The 15,718-nt window shown below is 40.3% G+C and overlaps 1 protein-coding gene across 1 annotated transcript; it reads left to right on the top strand.

Moving 5' to 3' along the window:
* The first annotated feature begins 390 nt into the window (after positions 1-390).
* LOC119731207 (lactadherin-like) lies at positions 391-10,730 on the top strand. Its single transcript, XM_038204289.1, has 5 exons — positions 391-436; positions 6,528-6,677; positions 8,414-8,555; positions 8,861-9,029; positions 10,584-10,730. Exons 1-5 carry the CDS (start codon positions 391-393, stop codon positions 10,728-10,730), a joined length of 654 nt encoding a protein of 217 aa, XP_038060217.1.
* The last annotated feature ends 4,988 nt before the right edge of the window (positions 10,731-15,718 follow it).

The following is a 15,718-nucleotide window of genomic DNA, read 5'->3' as shown; positions in this document are numbered from 1 at the left end:
CAGGCTCGTTCGTGTTTGGCTAGACTTGCTATGACGTCAGCCTTTTTGCGGTCTGCAGCTACTGAGGCGAGCGAGTGGCGTTTTCTACTCGGCGATATACGATCAACACTAACGGAGTCTCGATCATTGCGTCAATCAGGTTTGGTCTTAGTAGTCAGGCTCATTCCTGATCGTCGTTCAGTAATCTACATGCGAAGCTGGTGTGGTGTCTGTGTCGTTCATTGCATTAATCAGAGAAAGGTTCCAGTAAAGTGTTTAGTCGAGGCTCTTTTCCCATTGTTGTTCAGTAGTCTACGTGCGTAGTTTACCCTTTGTATAATTCGCGTTGGTGTGTGAGTCGTTAAATACATCCTAGCGTATTGTGCTCAGAATTCACCTGCATCTTGGACAATGGACGAAGCAGCAGCTTTGGTTCTGATGCTGTCAGTAATGGCAGGTAAGATTGAGTAATCTATTTATTTATTTATTCCATTTCTCTACCCAGGGTATGCCCAATCAGTTTAAAACTGGTTTCCATTGGGGCCCTGCATACAATAAATAATGACTACAAACATGTATAATTATACAATACATTACAAATACAATAAAATTCAATACAGTGAGATAAAACAGTATTTGAATAATGCATAGGTGTTAAGCAAATATTATAAATACAATACATTTTAAAACTATTATAACTACATGTACAGTATGAATGCTTTACTATAAAGTTGATTCAGTGAACACGAATTTTGATCTATCTTGTAACATCAAGAAAAGAAAAAAAAAATATTGCTGTAACTATATTTGCTGATTACGGGAGGGGCGAAAACCCTGCGAAAACCCTTTTGGGAGAAAACACGGGGAAATTCCCATCCGGCTCCTTATTATCTTCTTATTATTATGGCAACCAAGTTTGTTAACTCCGTAGATCAGCACATATCTAGATTCGTATAATCAGAGAAGACAGCGGCAAATACACAAATAATTATTTGCAGAAATATTATTACTGACTGAACGTTTAACGTAGCTCAGATTTGAATGAGGCTAGTGAAGTCATGATTCTCAACTGCACATGTAAATTATTCCAGATGATTGTACCAGTTACAGCAAAGCTTGAGGCATAACATTGTTTTTTTTGCAAAAGGAATCCTCAATGCCATATCAGTGGATTGTCTAGTTTCACGAATCTGAATAAGTGGTGTAAACATAATTATTTGTCATATACAAAGGAGTAATTTTGTTTATACATTTGTAAACAAGAATAGCCTTTTTATACTCTACTCGTTCAGCAAATGACATCCAATTAAGACTAGCAAACATATCTATCACCTTTAGTACGTCGATCCTCCGACTGGGTTGTTTGCCAATATCAGACAAGCTTAGCTAGATCAGGATCGGGGACACAATGTGCATCTCTCCCATTTAATTTCTGACATAAAACCCCAAGTTGCAATAGTCGTTCGCCATTGAATGTTGTGATTTGTGTCGGTTTGACATGAACATAATTTGTGAATGTTTATGGTCACCGTCACAACCGAGTAAACTAAACATTATTTTGATAAATTATCGGCGTATTGAAACAGAGATATTTGAAAACAAAACGGCGGCCGCTACATATATTACCAGTTTGTAACCACGGAAATGGAAAATTGAACTGGTAACATATACATAGATTTAAGTGTTAAGATTCAAGTATGATTAACCTTATCAAGATTGACCCTGTCAAGTCCCTTTGGGCTAGCGGAGGTATTGTGTCCCAATCCTTATTTCAGAGTACGTTAGCCGATTTTTCTAAAATTAAGCAATACTGTTAATTGGCAAATAATTCAAAATATAACCTCAGTTGTTTGGCGCGACGGTGACTCAAAAAGGGCACGTTATAACAATGTTGGTAAACTTATTCATCATTTCGACATTTTCGTTCAAATTATTTGAAATTTGGTAAAAAAATTTGAGGGGTCAATTATGGTGGTCCAAAAGCTCAACAGGATAGCACAAACACTGATTGAACGTTTTGTTAAAATGCATTTTCTCCTTTTCTGCCTTTCTGCTAACAGAAAAGCAAATTGTCTGTTTTGCTAAAATTCATTTTCCTCCTTTTTTTTGTTTTTCTGACAAAATGTTTGATCTGCTTTTCTTGTAGCAGAAAAGCAGATGTCCACTTTTGAATTTGAACCACCTGAAAAAAAAGTTCAATTTGCTTTTCTGGTAGCAGAAATGCATATGTCTCTTTTTGAACCGCCACTGAAGGACCAAAGTAAAGCCAGCTTTTTTGGTAGCAGAATACCAGAAAGACAGAAAAACACATTTTAGTAGAACGTTCAATCTGCTTTTTATTTTCTGGTAGCAGAAAATCAGAAACTAGAAAAATGCATTTTAACAAAACGTCAGCTTTTTTGCTATTCTGTTAGTAGAAAAGCAGATGTCCACTTTTAAACCGCCAAAGATCAATACACCTTTTTCGCGTGTCTGCCATATTAAATTCAAAGCGAGGTAAAGTCTTCATTTTATGAACTTTAGATTAGAAATTCCAAATTGCTCTGATAAATAATTAAAAAAAACATTGACTAAACATACCCTTATGTTTTAAGCTACCTTTAAAATAAATAAAAGACGCCAAATACAGTAGTCTGGCACCATCTTATTCAACAGTTTACAATTTTTGTGAAATAGATTCGGGGAACATGATCGAAAATGGTTTCCTTGCATCGTGAATAACGTCTAGTCTGGTTCCGTTCTACTTCTACTTCTACATTGGTGCTTGGCAAAGTCCCCACATCGGGATATCACACCAAGGTTGGGCGTAAGACCGATGAATATCTAAGGTAGACTGAGGGTGGTTTTGAATTGGGAAAAGGAAGCAGAGGTGACTGATGCAGGGAGGTTGTTCCAAGTAGGTATTGTTCTTGGAAACAAGGAGTATTTGTAGACTTTGTATTAGTTGTATTAATAGCTATGTGGTAATACTTAAACTGATGATAACTTCGTGATCCTGGGACTGCTGGAGTTAAAAGTTATGCGGGCTGAGAGATGGTAGTTGGTTGTTACAGATCAGGTACATTGTTGATAGTCGGGCGTTTCTTCGACGGGTTTCCAGTGACTCCCATTTCAATTCCTTGATCGTAGAAGACACGCTTTCAGTGGGATGATGTTTGCTGAGAACGTACCTTGCAGCTCGTTTTGTATGGCTTCTATTTTGATGATGTTGGTTTTTGTATACGGGTCCCATAAACAACTGCAGTATTCCAGACGCAGACGTACTAAGGCAGTGAATGCGCGTTCCTTGAAGTCTTTGGAGCAGTGTTTTAAGTTGCGGCGGACGAGACCCCAAATCAGATTGGCATTATTAGTAATGTTGTCAATACGTTTGTTTCATGAAAGCTTTTGTGAGAAGTAGAGGCCCAGATAGGAGTGTTCTGCAACAGTTGTTAAAGCATTCAGACCTAATCTGTAAGTGGACTCGATGTTGTTACAGAGGGCCGGGGGATATGGTCATGCTGTGACATTTCTCAACGTTAAACTGCATTTGCCACTTGTCGGCCCATGACTTTAAACTATTGAGGTCGTGTTGTAGTATAGCAATATCTTCAGCAGTGGCGATTGTTTTATAGAGTAAACAGTCATCTGCGAAGGGACGAATACTAGACTGAATCGAGTCCGCGAGGTCATCGATGAAGGTGAGGAAAGGGAAGGGGCCCGACGACCGTTCCTTGAGGAACTCCTGAAATCTTTCGTGGTTACCTTTGCTGAAAAGAAATATTTTGCGAGGTTTCTTTTTGTTGATTTTGGCTTTTAAGTTCATTCCCAATGATATAGCTTCGTGGTCACTGATGCCTGGTATGATTGAACAGTATGAAACCAAACTGGGATGGGAAGTTCAGGCGAGATCTAGGATGTTTCTTGTAGGGCCACAGATTCTTGTCGGGTTTGGCACTTGTTGCTCTAGATCATTATCACAGAAGATAGTGAGCAGCAAGGAACATTTTGCAGTCTCATCTCCGACCAGTTTGACAGTGGATGATGACAAATCAATATCTGGGAGGTTGCAGTCACCTCCCAGATAAATGATGGCAGATTGTACTTTTGCCTAATTTTGTAAAGAGCGTCGTTTAGTTGAAACAAGCTGGAGGTATATTTCTCTGGTGGACGATATAAGTATCCAATTAGCAGAGATTTTTGACCTCGAGTTCTTATTTGAATCCATAACAGTTCCGCTTTGGTGTCCAAAATTAACCTCTATAGGGAAGCAAGGCGTCTTTAATCATAATAAAGACCCACCTCCTCAGAGGTTACGATCTTTTCTGATGATGGAGAAAACGTTGGGGTAATTTCAGCATCGGTGATTGAGTCAAAAAGGTATGACTCAGTTACGGGCTTCTCTGGTTCAATTAGGCTTTTGAGAAGAATTTGTTTGCTTTTGAGTCCATGCAGTTGACGATTATAATTTTGATATTGTTTTGCGGCGGTTGTTTGATTGTTTACGACGAGCTTTGTGCTGTTTTTTTTTTTATGATGATCAAACTGGTGGCAAGGAGTCGATTTGGACGGAATAGAGGTTAAGTCTGGGAGGCCAAGAGTGTCTGTCATGTCTGTGTTGTTAAATATTAAAAACATGCAATGAGTTTGAGAGGGACAAGTTGAGAGAGTTACTGAACCGAGAGGAGCTGCAAGATGGCATCCGGGTTGCATAGGCCATCGTAGACCTCTGAGGACATATCCATGCAGTGACCATGAAACTATCTGTCACTATTATTGCAGCATACAGCTCTTTGTCCCCATCGGACAGCTTTACTGCAGATGACACAAGGATACTTGACTTTGTATGGACCTGGATTACGTTCGGTGTCACCTGCCATGAACAGCAGAAGAGCGTTGTAGCTGCTGTTGGATTCCGAATTGAATGAAGATCTAAAACATTGAAAGCGTTCATCAACAATGAGGTTGGAAACCAATTGAGTTGGCATGCCCTGCTGGCTGAAGGTGATCCCAAATGGGTTCCTTTGGATCAAAGGCCTGTGGTGTGTTCTTTGACAGTTTTCAAAAGAGTCATTGAAGTGCTGAATCGAAATTGATACTAGCACAGAACTGATAGTGATATTGAAGTTCGGCATCTTGAACGTGATGAAGATAAACAAAAGCAGTAGGTACGTGTAGGTCAGTGCTGTCCAGAAAAAAAAAAGACGGCGAAGAACGACAAAATGTCTATCGAGGTTCCCAAAATCCCTGGCACAATGTAGACAAGTTAAGGATTAACCAAATTACTTTCAGGTGGATAATCTTGGGAGCAGCACCGTTGGGAATCCCATAGAAACTTCTGTGTCCATTACAACCAAGATGGCGACGATGTTGTGAAACAGTTAAAAAAGTCCATGTACAATCACAATACACCATGAACTACACGTATGTAGTATCACAAACTGGAAGATGCAAGCCAATAAGGTTCAACGCAGAGCTGCCCGGTTTGTTCTCAAAGATTACCGGCGTACATCCAGCGTCACCAAGATGGTTAAGACGTTACAATATGATTCCTTAGCAGATGTGCGAAAAAACTCCAGACTTACTCACTTTTATAAAATCCACACCGGAAGTTCTCCTGCCATCATCCAGCTTAACAAAAGAACAGCTGATCACTCCAGTCGCCACTTCAATCAGGATGCGAACCAGCGGCTTGAGACCAGAACTACCAGGTCCCCCGGACCGTAGTTGATTGGAATCAACTCCCCCAGTCCATCACCTCCCTAAAGTCCCTTGAGCTGCTCAAGGCGGCTTTCCAACCTGGACATAACTGAACACACTCTGCACAAGTTTGGCCTGTTGTCATGTATCCAGATGAAGATGAAGATGAAGACTATGAGGCACTGACCCTGACCTGATAATTCCGCCCGGACGTCTAGATATTGTAGGTCAGGCAGCTGCCACCGGGCTTAAAATAAACATGACGACCCTTTTTCAAAGCTCAGCTTCGTTGCCGCTGTGGCTTTATCATTGAAAAGCTTTTAGTGTTCCGATCAAATTAAACACAAACTTGCTTCTTATATCATACAGTTTGATGTTACTTTAAGGAAATATTAACTTATGTTGAGCTGGAATCTTCAATTAAGTTGGGGACCCAAATAGTGGGCGAAGCCGAAATGAAGACGAAGCCGAGTTTTGGAATACCCCTATAGGTGACCGTCGTCAGATTCCCAAAAGAAAATGACGCAGCAAAGCTGGTGCAGTATCAATATCTTTCAGCTGTTGATTCATTGTAAAATACGTATTTGCATGTAGTTATATTAGGTTACAATATTTACGTACTGGGATAAACGATTGCAGAACAACGCCATTGGAGTCCCCTGGCCAAAAACATTCAACGGAGGACCCCGGATCAGAGGCGACCCATGTCATGCGGTAGGCTTACACCTGAAACATACATTGTTTCCATATGATTGTCGTACAGTTGTGAACAATACCAAGTTGATATTTTATTAGCCACATTGTTTTATAGAGCGACCATTATGTCATTATTGGCTTGCGTCTATGTTTTAATTTAACTAATTCCAAAGTGCTGTTGGTTGGTGTGGAGAGCCAGCAGAGGGTGTGTTACTCCGGTCCCCCACCGGAACCTGATTCTGATAATCCGGATGACTGGATGAAGCAAGTCATGCCAGAGATACGGAAGCGTTGCCCGGGAAGGAGGCAACCCACCCCAGCTGGTAAGTCGTCCTACGATCACCCATACCTTAGGTATAACTAACAAGCATGTGCATTTGTTCTATCACAAGGTTATGTATTGTATTGAGATCGAACGTTTTGGTTTACCGAATATCAAGGTTCATCCAAGACTGCAAATGACGTTAAACGTCTGCTAATATCAGATATGTCTCATGTTTGATCCTTCTCCCCAAAAGTGTTGCACGACTCCTTTCAATTTGAAAAAATAATTCAGATGTTTTTGTGCAACTCCCTAGACTTGGAGCCATGTCGATAATTGTATTGCGTCCGGTAACCGGTTACTGGCTCCACGCACGCAGAATATCGCTGCAATGCGCATAGGATGGTTCCCAGACAAAATGATGCTGACTATTTCTGATAAATTGCCGACTTTGAGAAAACGTTTTCGATTTTGTACACAACTTTTGGGAGCATTTTGAATCGCTTGCGAATTCTATGCGAGCACTCTGATTGGTTCAGATTCCAGAGTGTATTCTAGGCTGACATGGAGGATCATTACACTTGTTACTTCTACGAGTGTACACTTTGTGTTGTGTAACATTACAAAATTCATTATAGGGCATACACGACTCAAATAAATCAAGTATATCACAATGATACTTTTTTCTATACACAATTGGCCAAGCTGATTGTATTGGTCGTTTAAACGTCGCCAGATCTGCAAATATGTCCCTAACGTATTGAGAAGAAATTCTAATGTAACGGAATGAATGAGTCCTCATTTGCATAGCGGTGCGCGATTGGATCTCACCGAAAAAACGCACTGCATTATGTATTGTGCTGTTGCATATTTTATTATGAATAACGGTGCGAAAACGTAATCGTCAAGTCGTTAGATTTGTCTCAACCCGGCCGATTTACGTACTGGTCTTATTTCAGCAGCGCCAAGCTGTTCGACTGAAGTTCCCGGAAAAAAATACGACTATCTAACGACTTGTCATCACGTCTATAGCGACTCCCAAGAGTTAGACAAAAAAAGAAAACAAGTTACAACGGAAAATCTGTTGTTGCTTGGTCATGCTCATTGATTTTTTCCCCCAAATTCGAAGCGTTTCTCACTGCCATATTTGAAGGAGGGGAGGTTTTTTATATTTGCAATAACGAGGCCCTACTATAAATCTGAAACCTACCCCAGTTGGTACGGAGAAACCTACCCCAGCTGGTACGGAGAAACCTACCGCAGCTGGTACGGAGAAACCTACCCCAGCCGGTACGGAGAAACCTACCCCAACTGGTATGGAGAAACCTACCCCGGCTGGTACGGAGAAATCTACCCCAACTGGTACGGAGAAACCTACCCTAGCTGGTACAGAGAAACGTACCCCAACCGGTACGGAGAAGCATACCTTATTAGACACGGTGAAACATACCCCAGCTTAAAGTCGTCATATGATCTTGTTTATCGTTTTTGGATTTGTTTTATCACAAGGTTATTGCATTGACATTGACCTTTGGGGGGGGAGACCAAATATCAAGGTTAATAGAAGGCTGCTTACCAATCTCCTATTTGAAATTCGAGGGAGGGGAGGCTTTTTCATATTTGCAATAACAAGGCCCTACTATCAATCTGATTTTTGTAAGTCGAAACTTGCAGTCATGATTATGCATTTTACCCCAAACAAAGTTTATGATCAAATTATCTTTCTCACAACAAATAATTGATGTTTTTTTCTATCAATATGCATATATATTTCATTTGCTTACTTTTTGTCACCAGCAGAGTGTTCAAGTCCGCAACCCCTAGGTATGGTTAACGGGACAATCCGAGATGATCGCATCACGGCGTCCAGTAGTTACTCCTGTTGCCCTGCCAGTGATGGACGCCTCAACAATAACAACGGATGGGTAGCCTATACTTTGTATGTTTACAATGTCACAAAACGCTCTTGAATGTGTATAAGTAACAAACATCTAATTGCACCAATGTGTTTTCAGTTTGTACGTTTTGTTGTGTTTTGTTTGGCATTGTTTTTTTGCAATGGTTTTCCTTTTCATTATAGAAACAAATATCATCCCCAGCCAAAACCCAACCCGGTTGCGCATTTGAATTGCGCACTGTAACGAGTTTCAATCATTTTGTTTGATTATCAAATCCATTCTACCAACGGATTTGCGGAGTATTGTTATTTCATTGTTCCTCATCTTCTCTTCACTCTGTGTACAGTGAGGATGCCAATCCCTGGATCGAGGTGGACCTCGTTGAGCCGACAGTGGTGACTGGGGTCACCACACAGGGACTCTACGGTTACTATGTGACTGCGTACAAGGTGGCGTACAAGAAGCAGCCCTCGTCTGAACGAGAACACGTGACAGATGGAAACGGAAAAGTCAAGGTGAACATCAGTCTTTACTAAGTCTTGCTGTATGCTAAATTTAACTTTTGTACGTAACACAGTTTTTAAAAGAAAATGAAAAGGTATTGTTCTCATAGTTTCTTTGGGCTTTTATTGTAATTTGATAACTTCATTCTTTACAACTTTGTTCGGTTCTATGCTCTTGCAACCATTTAGCCATTCTAAAATCGCGTCTGAATATCTTACGTGTAAACAAAAACATGTCCTGCTTTTGATAATATTGGTTTTTCCTGCTAATTTAAAAGATTTTTCATTCAAATTCACCAAGATTTTTAATTCAAATTCACCAACTCTATCATTCCATTTCGTCCACGAAAAGTTCACACGCTTTTGACCAAACCAATTGAATTATTTACCAATCAATTAGTTTGGTCACCCTCTTTAGTCACCGGGTCAAGAATAATCGTCCTTATCGAGATCAAATTCATCTTTTATAAATCAATTCGACGAATTTGATTTCTGAATAACAAGGTTTGGCGTAGACGAGACAAAATCGAATACTCCATGACGAAAACGTGCGCTCTTGCTTAAATTTGCTTAAACTGAATTTGAAATTGTCTGACAAAAGATGAAATTAAACATTTGAAGTGCTTTATTGATGTTGATGGACGAATTTGAATGTTAGAAGCGGTGAATTCGAATAATAAACGTTTCAAAAATAGCCAGGGAAACCTATAATAACTCTGTTGTTTACCAATGGAATTAAACCACAATTTCAGATCATTTAACCCTCAAGGGGCCGGGTTATTTTGACCATCTCTCAGCGGGGGGGGGGGGGGGGGGGGGGGGGGGGGCGGATTCCGCCCCCCCTAAGATCTCGGCCATTGAGTGACGAAAAATTGTGAAACTCGGCACATGCATAGAGCAACTCTTCCTAAACATACCCGCGTAGCGCCGGAAAAAAATTTCGCTACGCGGCAACCCGTGGTCCGATTTTTATGTTTTTGGTATCAAAAGATGCGCAAAGCTCGAGGCTAAAAAGTCATAACAGCTCGGGTCGCAAAATTTTTTTTTAGAGGCTATCACGGAAAATGTTGAGGGGGGGGGGGCGGATTCCGCCCCCCGGCCCCTTTAGGGTTAAATAAGGAATGATAAATTGTATGGTGCGAGCTTAATTTGCTTTGTGCAACAGGGTGAGATTTAAGGTTTTAGGATCAAAAGCAGGACGTGTTTTTTTATTACACGTAGTCAAACAAATGTAACATCAGTAAAGATTGATACTTCATTCAGTTATAGAAAGGTTATCCAAGGGAAAATAGCCTTTTGTCCCCCAAAAAGCAAAATGCTCTGAAACTCAAATAGAAACCCATGGGATGTCTATATGGCTAAAAATGATGTGACAAGTAAGTCCCGACCCAGAACAGACTGTTTACCTTATATATTATTACGGTTTGTTGAAATTTCGTTTCGAAGGAAGACCCTGTCAGCTAAGAATGCCCACTTTTTGTAGTTTTGGTCCTAGACTTTACTACAAGTAGGCTATTTTGTTACAAAAAAACCAATGTGCGTTTATTGTGTTGGGATTCATTTCAGGTGTTCGTCGGTAACATTGATGGCAACAACCCGGTCACTAACCTGTTTGACGAGAGTGTGGCGGCCACGGTAGTGCGCATTGAGCCTACTGATTGGCAGCATGAAGCTTCCTTGCGATTGGAGCTGCTTGGATGTCGCCGTGGTTAATTCAGCTAACGGATTCAGGTGATTCTCTCCGACAGCGCTGACAAAATTTCATTCTATATAAAGTAAATGCGACGGTAGATAATATGAAGATTGATAATCAATAATATGTTTGGTAGGAGGAATATTTAGCGGAAAGCAAGAATACGCTGAAGATTTAGAATAATCACTACGGATTAATAGACCTATTATCTCAAATTTTCGTTAGTAGAATGCAATATATACAAGATTATCTGAAATAATATTCATTTATGTGTAACAAAGTAAATTACTAAAGCGTAGGACAATAATTTTTCAATTATATCATTGCCACACATAATTGCTAGGATGTATAGGTCATCAAAATACCTTAATTTAAAACTATCCGCATCAAATAGAGTGGAGGCTCATTTTACGTTGATAAGAAGAAAACAACATGAATGTTTTAATTCAATGCGTGCTACGCTCTGTGAATATGTACATGGTTCTGAAATAAAAACAAATCTGGACTTGTACATTTTTCGAGGCGAAGCCGAGTCAACTAGAAAAGTCTAGATTTTACCGAGCGATAATATTCCTCCCATTTCACAATTTAAATATATTTGAACTTTTATTTCAACACAAAATTAGTGAAAAATGTATTTCTCTCTTCCAAACCACCCCTTCACGAAAATGTTTGAAGCCAACTCTGTAGCGCTGGCTCTTTGGAACAATACGCGCTTTGCGCAACGCTGAACGCGCACACCAGCATGCATTTGCACATAAATATATAACTTGAAATAACTAGATCGGACGCGCGTACGATACGAGCGTTTTAACTGGACGCAGTCATTCGTCGGGTGAATAGGGTTAGAAATTTAAAGGCGCATTTCTTCGGCGTGACGATCACTTCTCAATCACTGCTTGCCGTGGTTAATCTATGTAATAGACCATGGCGAAAAGCCATGGTCTATTACGCGCGAAGAATTGCCGAGATAGTCAGTGGGCTTGTGGTAAAAGCCCATATGCATTTTGCGGTAAATTATTTGAAACTCTCAGGATCATTAATGGATACGTCAAGAAGTTCAAAACCACTGATGCCATTTTTCTGACCCGTTGTGGGCGGGGTATGACTTTAAAACGTGGGGGCTCGCCCACAAAAAAAAAAGATTCAGATAATTTTTTTTTTTTTTTTGACCTTTGGACAGCTCACCTTAGTGCTACATCACGAGAAAAAAAAAATCCAAATGTTGCCTCTTTTGGGGGTGGGCCACGTTTTAGTTAAGTAGGGGGAAACTGCCGTTAACAGAAGATCGAGCTGTAACGGGCAATCTTGGCGTTTTTGTTGTTTGTTTCCATTCAGTACAGTACATGGCGGGCAGAATGTTTACATGACAAATCATACACAAATGTTTCCCCTTTTGGGCGTGTCCCACTTTTGGTAAAAAGGGGCGTTATACCAAAAGTGGGCTTGCGGGAGCCCATATACATTTCGGGAACATTCTCTGAAATACTCAGGATCACCTACGGACACCTCAAAAAGTAAAAAAAAAAACCTTGTTCCCACCCCCGGGGGATTTTAAAATGGCAGCCATTTTAAACATGTAATAGAATGTTGTACTTAGAGAAATGGACACAATCATCGACACTGTGATACATTTATGTTTCGATCTTTTTTATCTATCCTGACTACAATGCTAACCTCTTTTATTAAAGTAAATCTCTTGAAGCTTTGAAACTTCGTGCAATGGTAGGCCTTGATGAATAATGTTACAAAATGTAACGGTGTCGGTGACGAATTTAGCATTGTGATTGCCGGATTTCTGTGGATGTACAGAATATCCTAATTAAAACCTTTCCGGGGTCAAATAGAGTGGAGGGTCAGTTTTTGTGGATAAGAAGAATGCATGATCTTCAAAAACGAGAATAATTCCAAATTATTTATAGTTCTGTGTTTATACCTCTGAGTTGTCGTAAAAAGAAGCTAAGAGGCAGCTAGACCCGTGAACGTGGCTATATACATAGCCACGCTTCAGTCTATAGTAAAAACATTCTATTGTGATCCGCGGTTACAAAACAGAAAATCAGCAGAATATTTTTTCGGCAGAATTATGAAGATGAAGGAAAATGAAAAAGATTGGAAAGAAATATGGCACATTTGGTTTGAAAAACCTTCATTTTTTGAAAGATCTTTAAAACAAACCCTTGCACAATGGAACAGCAATATAAAGTGGGTGATTTGGCAGACTTTCGAAGTGGATTTAGCAGAATTTTACATGGTATTACAGTCATCCTGCCATGTAAGACGGTTAGTTGGGGGTACCCACTGGTGATACTTCTTCCGTTTTGCGCTTGCGGAACTCGGGGTACCAGAGTGTCATTCCTGTCTTTGATTTTCTGATCATTTGGAAAACATTCGTTACTTTGTCACCGTACTTTACATCTTATTTCTTGGCAATGCCAGATCCAACACTCGCGGAAATTCACAGGAGGCCCAACAAGTAAGTGATTCACATATTGGCAAAATTATACATGGTTATATGTAGCGGACCAAAAGATAGAATGCTGTCGCTTGTATTTACCCGACGGAAGCGCGTGGCGTTGTATACAACGCCACGTTCACGGGTCTAAGAGGCAGCCATCTTGATCTCATTGAGGGATATACCGATATTGTACATTTATAATTCAAATGCTTTTTCACTTCGCTTTCATGTTCGTATTTGTGAAATAAAAATACCTATATGAATGCAACATGTATTTGCTCCTGCTTTTTAATGGTTGCTTGATCTCATATTTTATTTTATAAAACCGACATACTTATCCTTGTCATTTGATTGGTGGAACTCACATCACGTGTCATTCGTTATTACTCCCATTCAAGCCGGGTCTAAAAAAAGTACTATCCGCCCATAGGGAATGGGAAATATTGAACAGTTAGGGTCATTCTTGTTCTAAGACGCGGTATTTGTGTGCAAAGGCATGTTGGTGTGCGTGTTCAGCGTTGCACGTAGTGCGTATTGTTCCAAAGAGCCAGCGCTACAGAGTGGGGTTCAGTGGCGCACCCAGGATTAGGTTTTTTTTGGGGGGGGGGGTGGGCTGACAATTTTTTTTTTAGAGGTTAACTTTTTTTTTTTTAAATATTGCCCAAAATGTTGGGCCACAGAAAAAAAAATTGTGGTTTTTTTTGGGTGGGGACAGACTACTTTGACGTTGGTGGTGCCACATACACCCCTATTATACTACTCGAAAATAGGCCACATACATATCACCAAGGTCAAATCGTGGAACTAAAAAACAAAAATTAAATAAGAAAAAAAAATGACAACCTCGGGGGGGGGGGGGATCATTCCTGTTTTACGAAACATCCCTCTGACTATAATATGAAATGCCCCTCCACAACTCGTTACCTTATAAGGACATTGGCGTGCGCGTCGCGGGTACTGCGCGATGTTGCGCAAAACGCAGCTGGGCTGGTGTAGTGTGAATTTCGGACCATGAAATACTGATTCACTGGTAGTACATTGCGCATGCAAAAACACCGGATTTCATGGGAGTCCAAATTTCATATGACACTGAAAAAGTGTTTAAGACACAGACATATAAACACATAGTCCGCCAGATCCTTTTCGAAACTACTCGCGCATTCCGTGATTTCGCAGCGCCCGACTAAAATCCAAACTATGGGCAAATTCACCTCTCCGTATAGTGATTGTACACACACCCAAACTATTCCATTTAGAAAATTCTATGAAGTTATTTTTTGATTGTAAAAATAAACCCCTTGTGTACTTAATATGATTGAGGTAGATTAAAACACAATAACCTGCACAACCTTTTTCACCCAGATTGTGAGTAAAACAGCCCTATTAAAGCTAAAAATTTACATCCTGTATGTAAATGTATGTACTGTACTAATCGCGTATCTGCATTGAACGCGCGTCGCGCAGAAATGCGAGCTGTCAACAAGCGTTTTGCCCTTACTTTTTCAAATCACGGTTTTACGCGCACGACTGGCGGTCTATGCATTTATATGTCTGTGGTTTAAGACCAGCAGCTGGGAGCTGCAGCTGCAGCTAGCCATGTCTTTATTCTTCCAATTAAGACCGGCCACGTGACGGGCTGTCGACCAATAGGAATGCGTAAACTGTCTTAGGTATTTATGAATAAACATTTAATTTAGGAATGTTCTGGTGTTACATGTACATTCAATGTACAGTGCCAAATTAAGTGGTTTGTCAAGTTTATGGAATATACATTTAATTTACATTGCAATCATAAATTTGACCCTCTTGTTGCTCTTCATTTGTATGTATTTATTTCATTTTTTTGTCTGGGGAAGGGGAAAATTACCCTGTGTCCCCCCTCCCCTCCCCGGGACTCTCATGTCACTTAATGGTGCACATTGTCTGACAAAAAGAACAGCTGATGCGATAAACTACCCGTTTACCGTTTCATTTGACGAAATACCGTCGAATGGCTTGGAGCGTTTACTAAACAGTGGAGCCTTGTGCTAAAAGCTCCGTGCGCCGACAAAAGGGGGCATTTTTCCTCGTTTGACCCACTTTGTGTGTCCCGTGGACGGCGCACTGTACTGTACTGGTTCCACACTGTACTGTACTGGTCCCACATACCACGAGGCCGAAATGTCTCCACATCTGAAAATTTTCTTCATGGCATAAAGAACCAACATGCAAAGTTTCATGCTTTAGTCACAAAGTGTACAATAATTATTGTTTTACATATTTGACCTTAATAGCCCCATTATATCACAAAGTGGTTTGTACATCTTATTTTCTTGGGTCTGGTAATATATGTTGAAATGATTATTCGTGATGCAACTGTATTGAAGCAACGACAGTCTGATGGCCATGATCAGACCCCGAGGTGCAAGAAGCCCACCCTAGAATTCTTTTTCATAATTTTTCAAGTTTTCAAGTCTTCGTTTTTGGAAGCAAATACCGCCACACATACTTGATGAGGATGCAGTAAAACAATTGTTATAAATAGTGTATGTGAAGGTCATTGACCCCTCA

Source organism: Patiria miniata, unplaced genomic scaffold (assembly GCF_015706575.1).
Source record: "Patiria miniata isolate m_02_andy unplaced genomic scaffold, ASM1570657v1 HiC_scaffold_1, whole genome shotgun sequence".
Classification (NCBI taxonomy): Eukaryota; Metazoa; Echinodermata; class Asteroidea; order Valvatida; family Asterinidae; genus Patiria; species Patiria miniata.
Note: the sequence above shows the minus strand (reverse complement) of the source record. Positions and strands in the feature narration are given on the sequence as shown.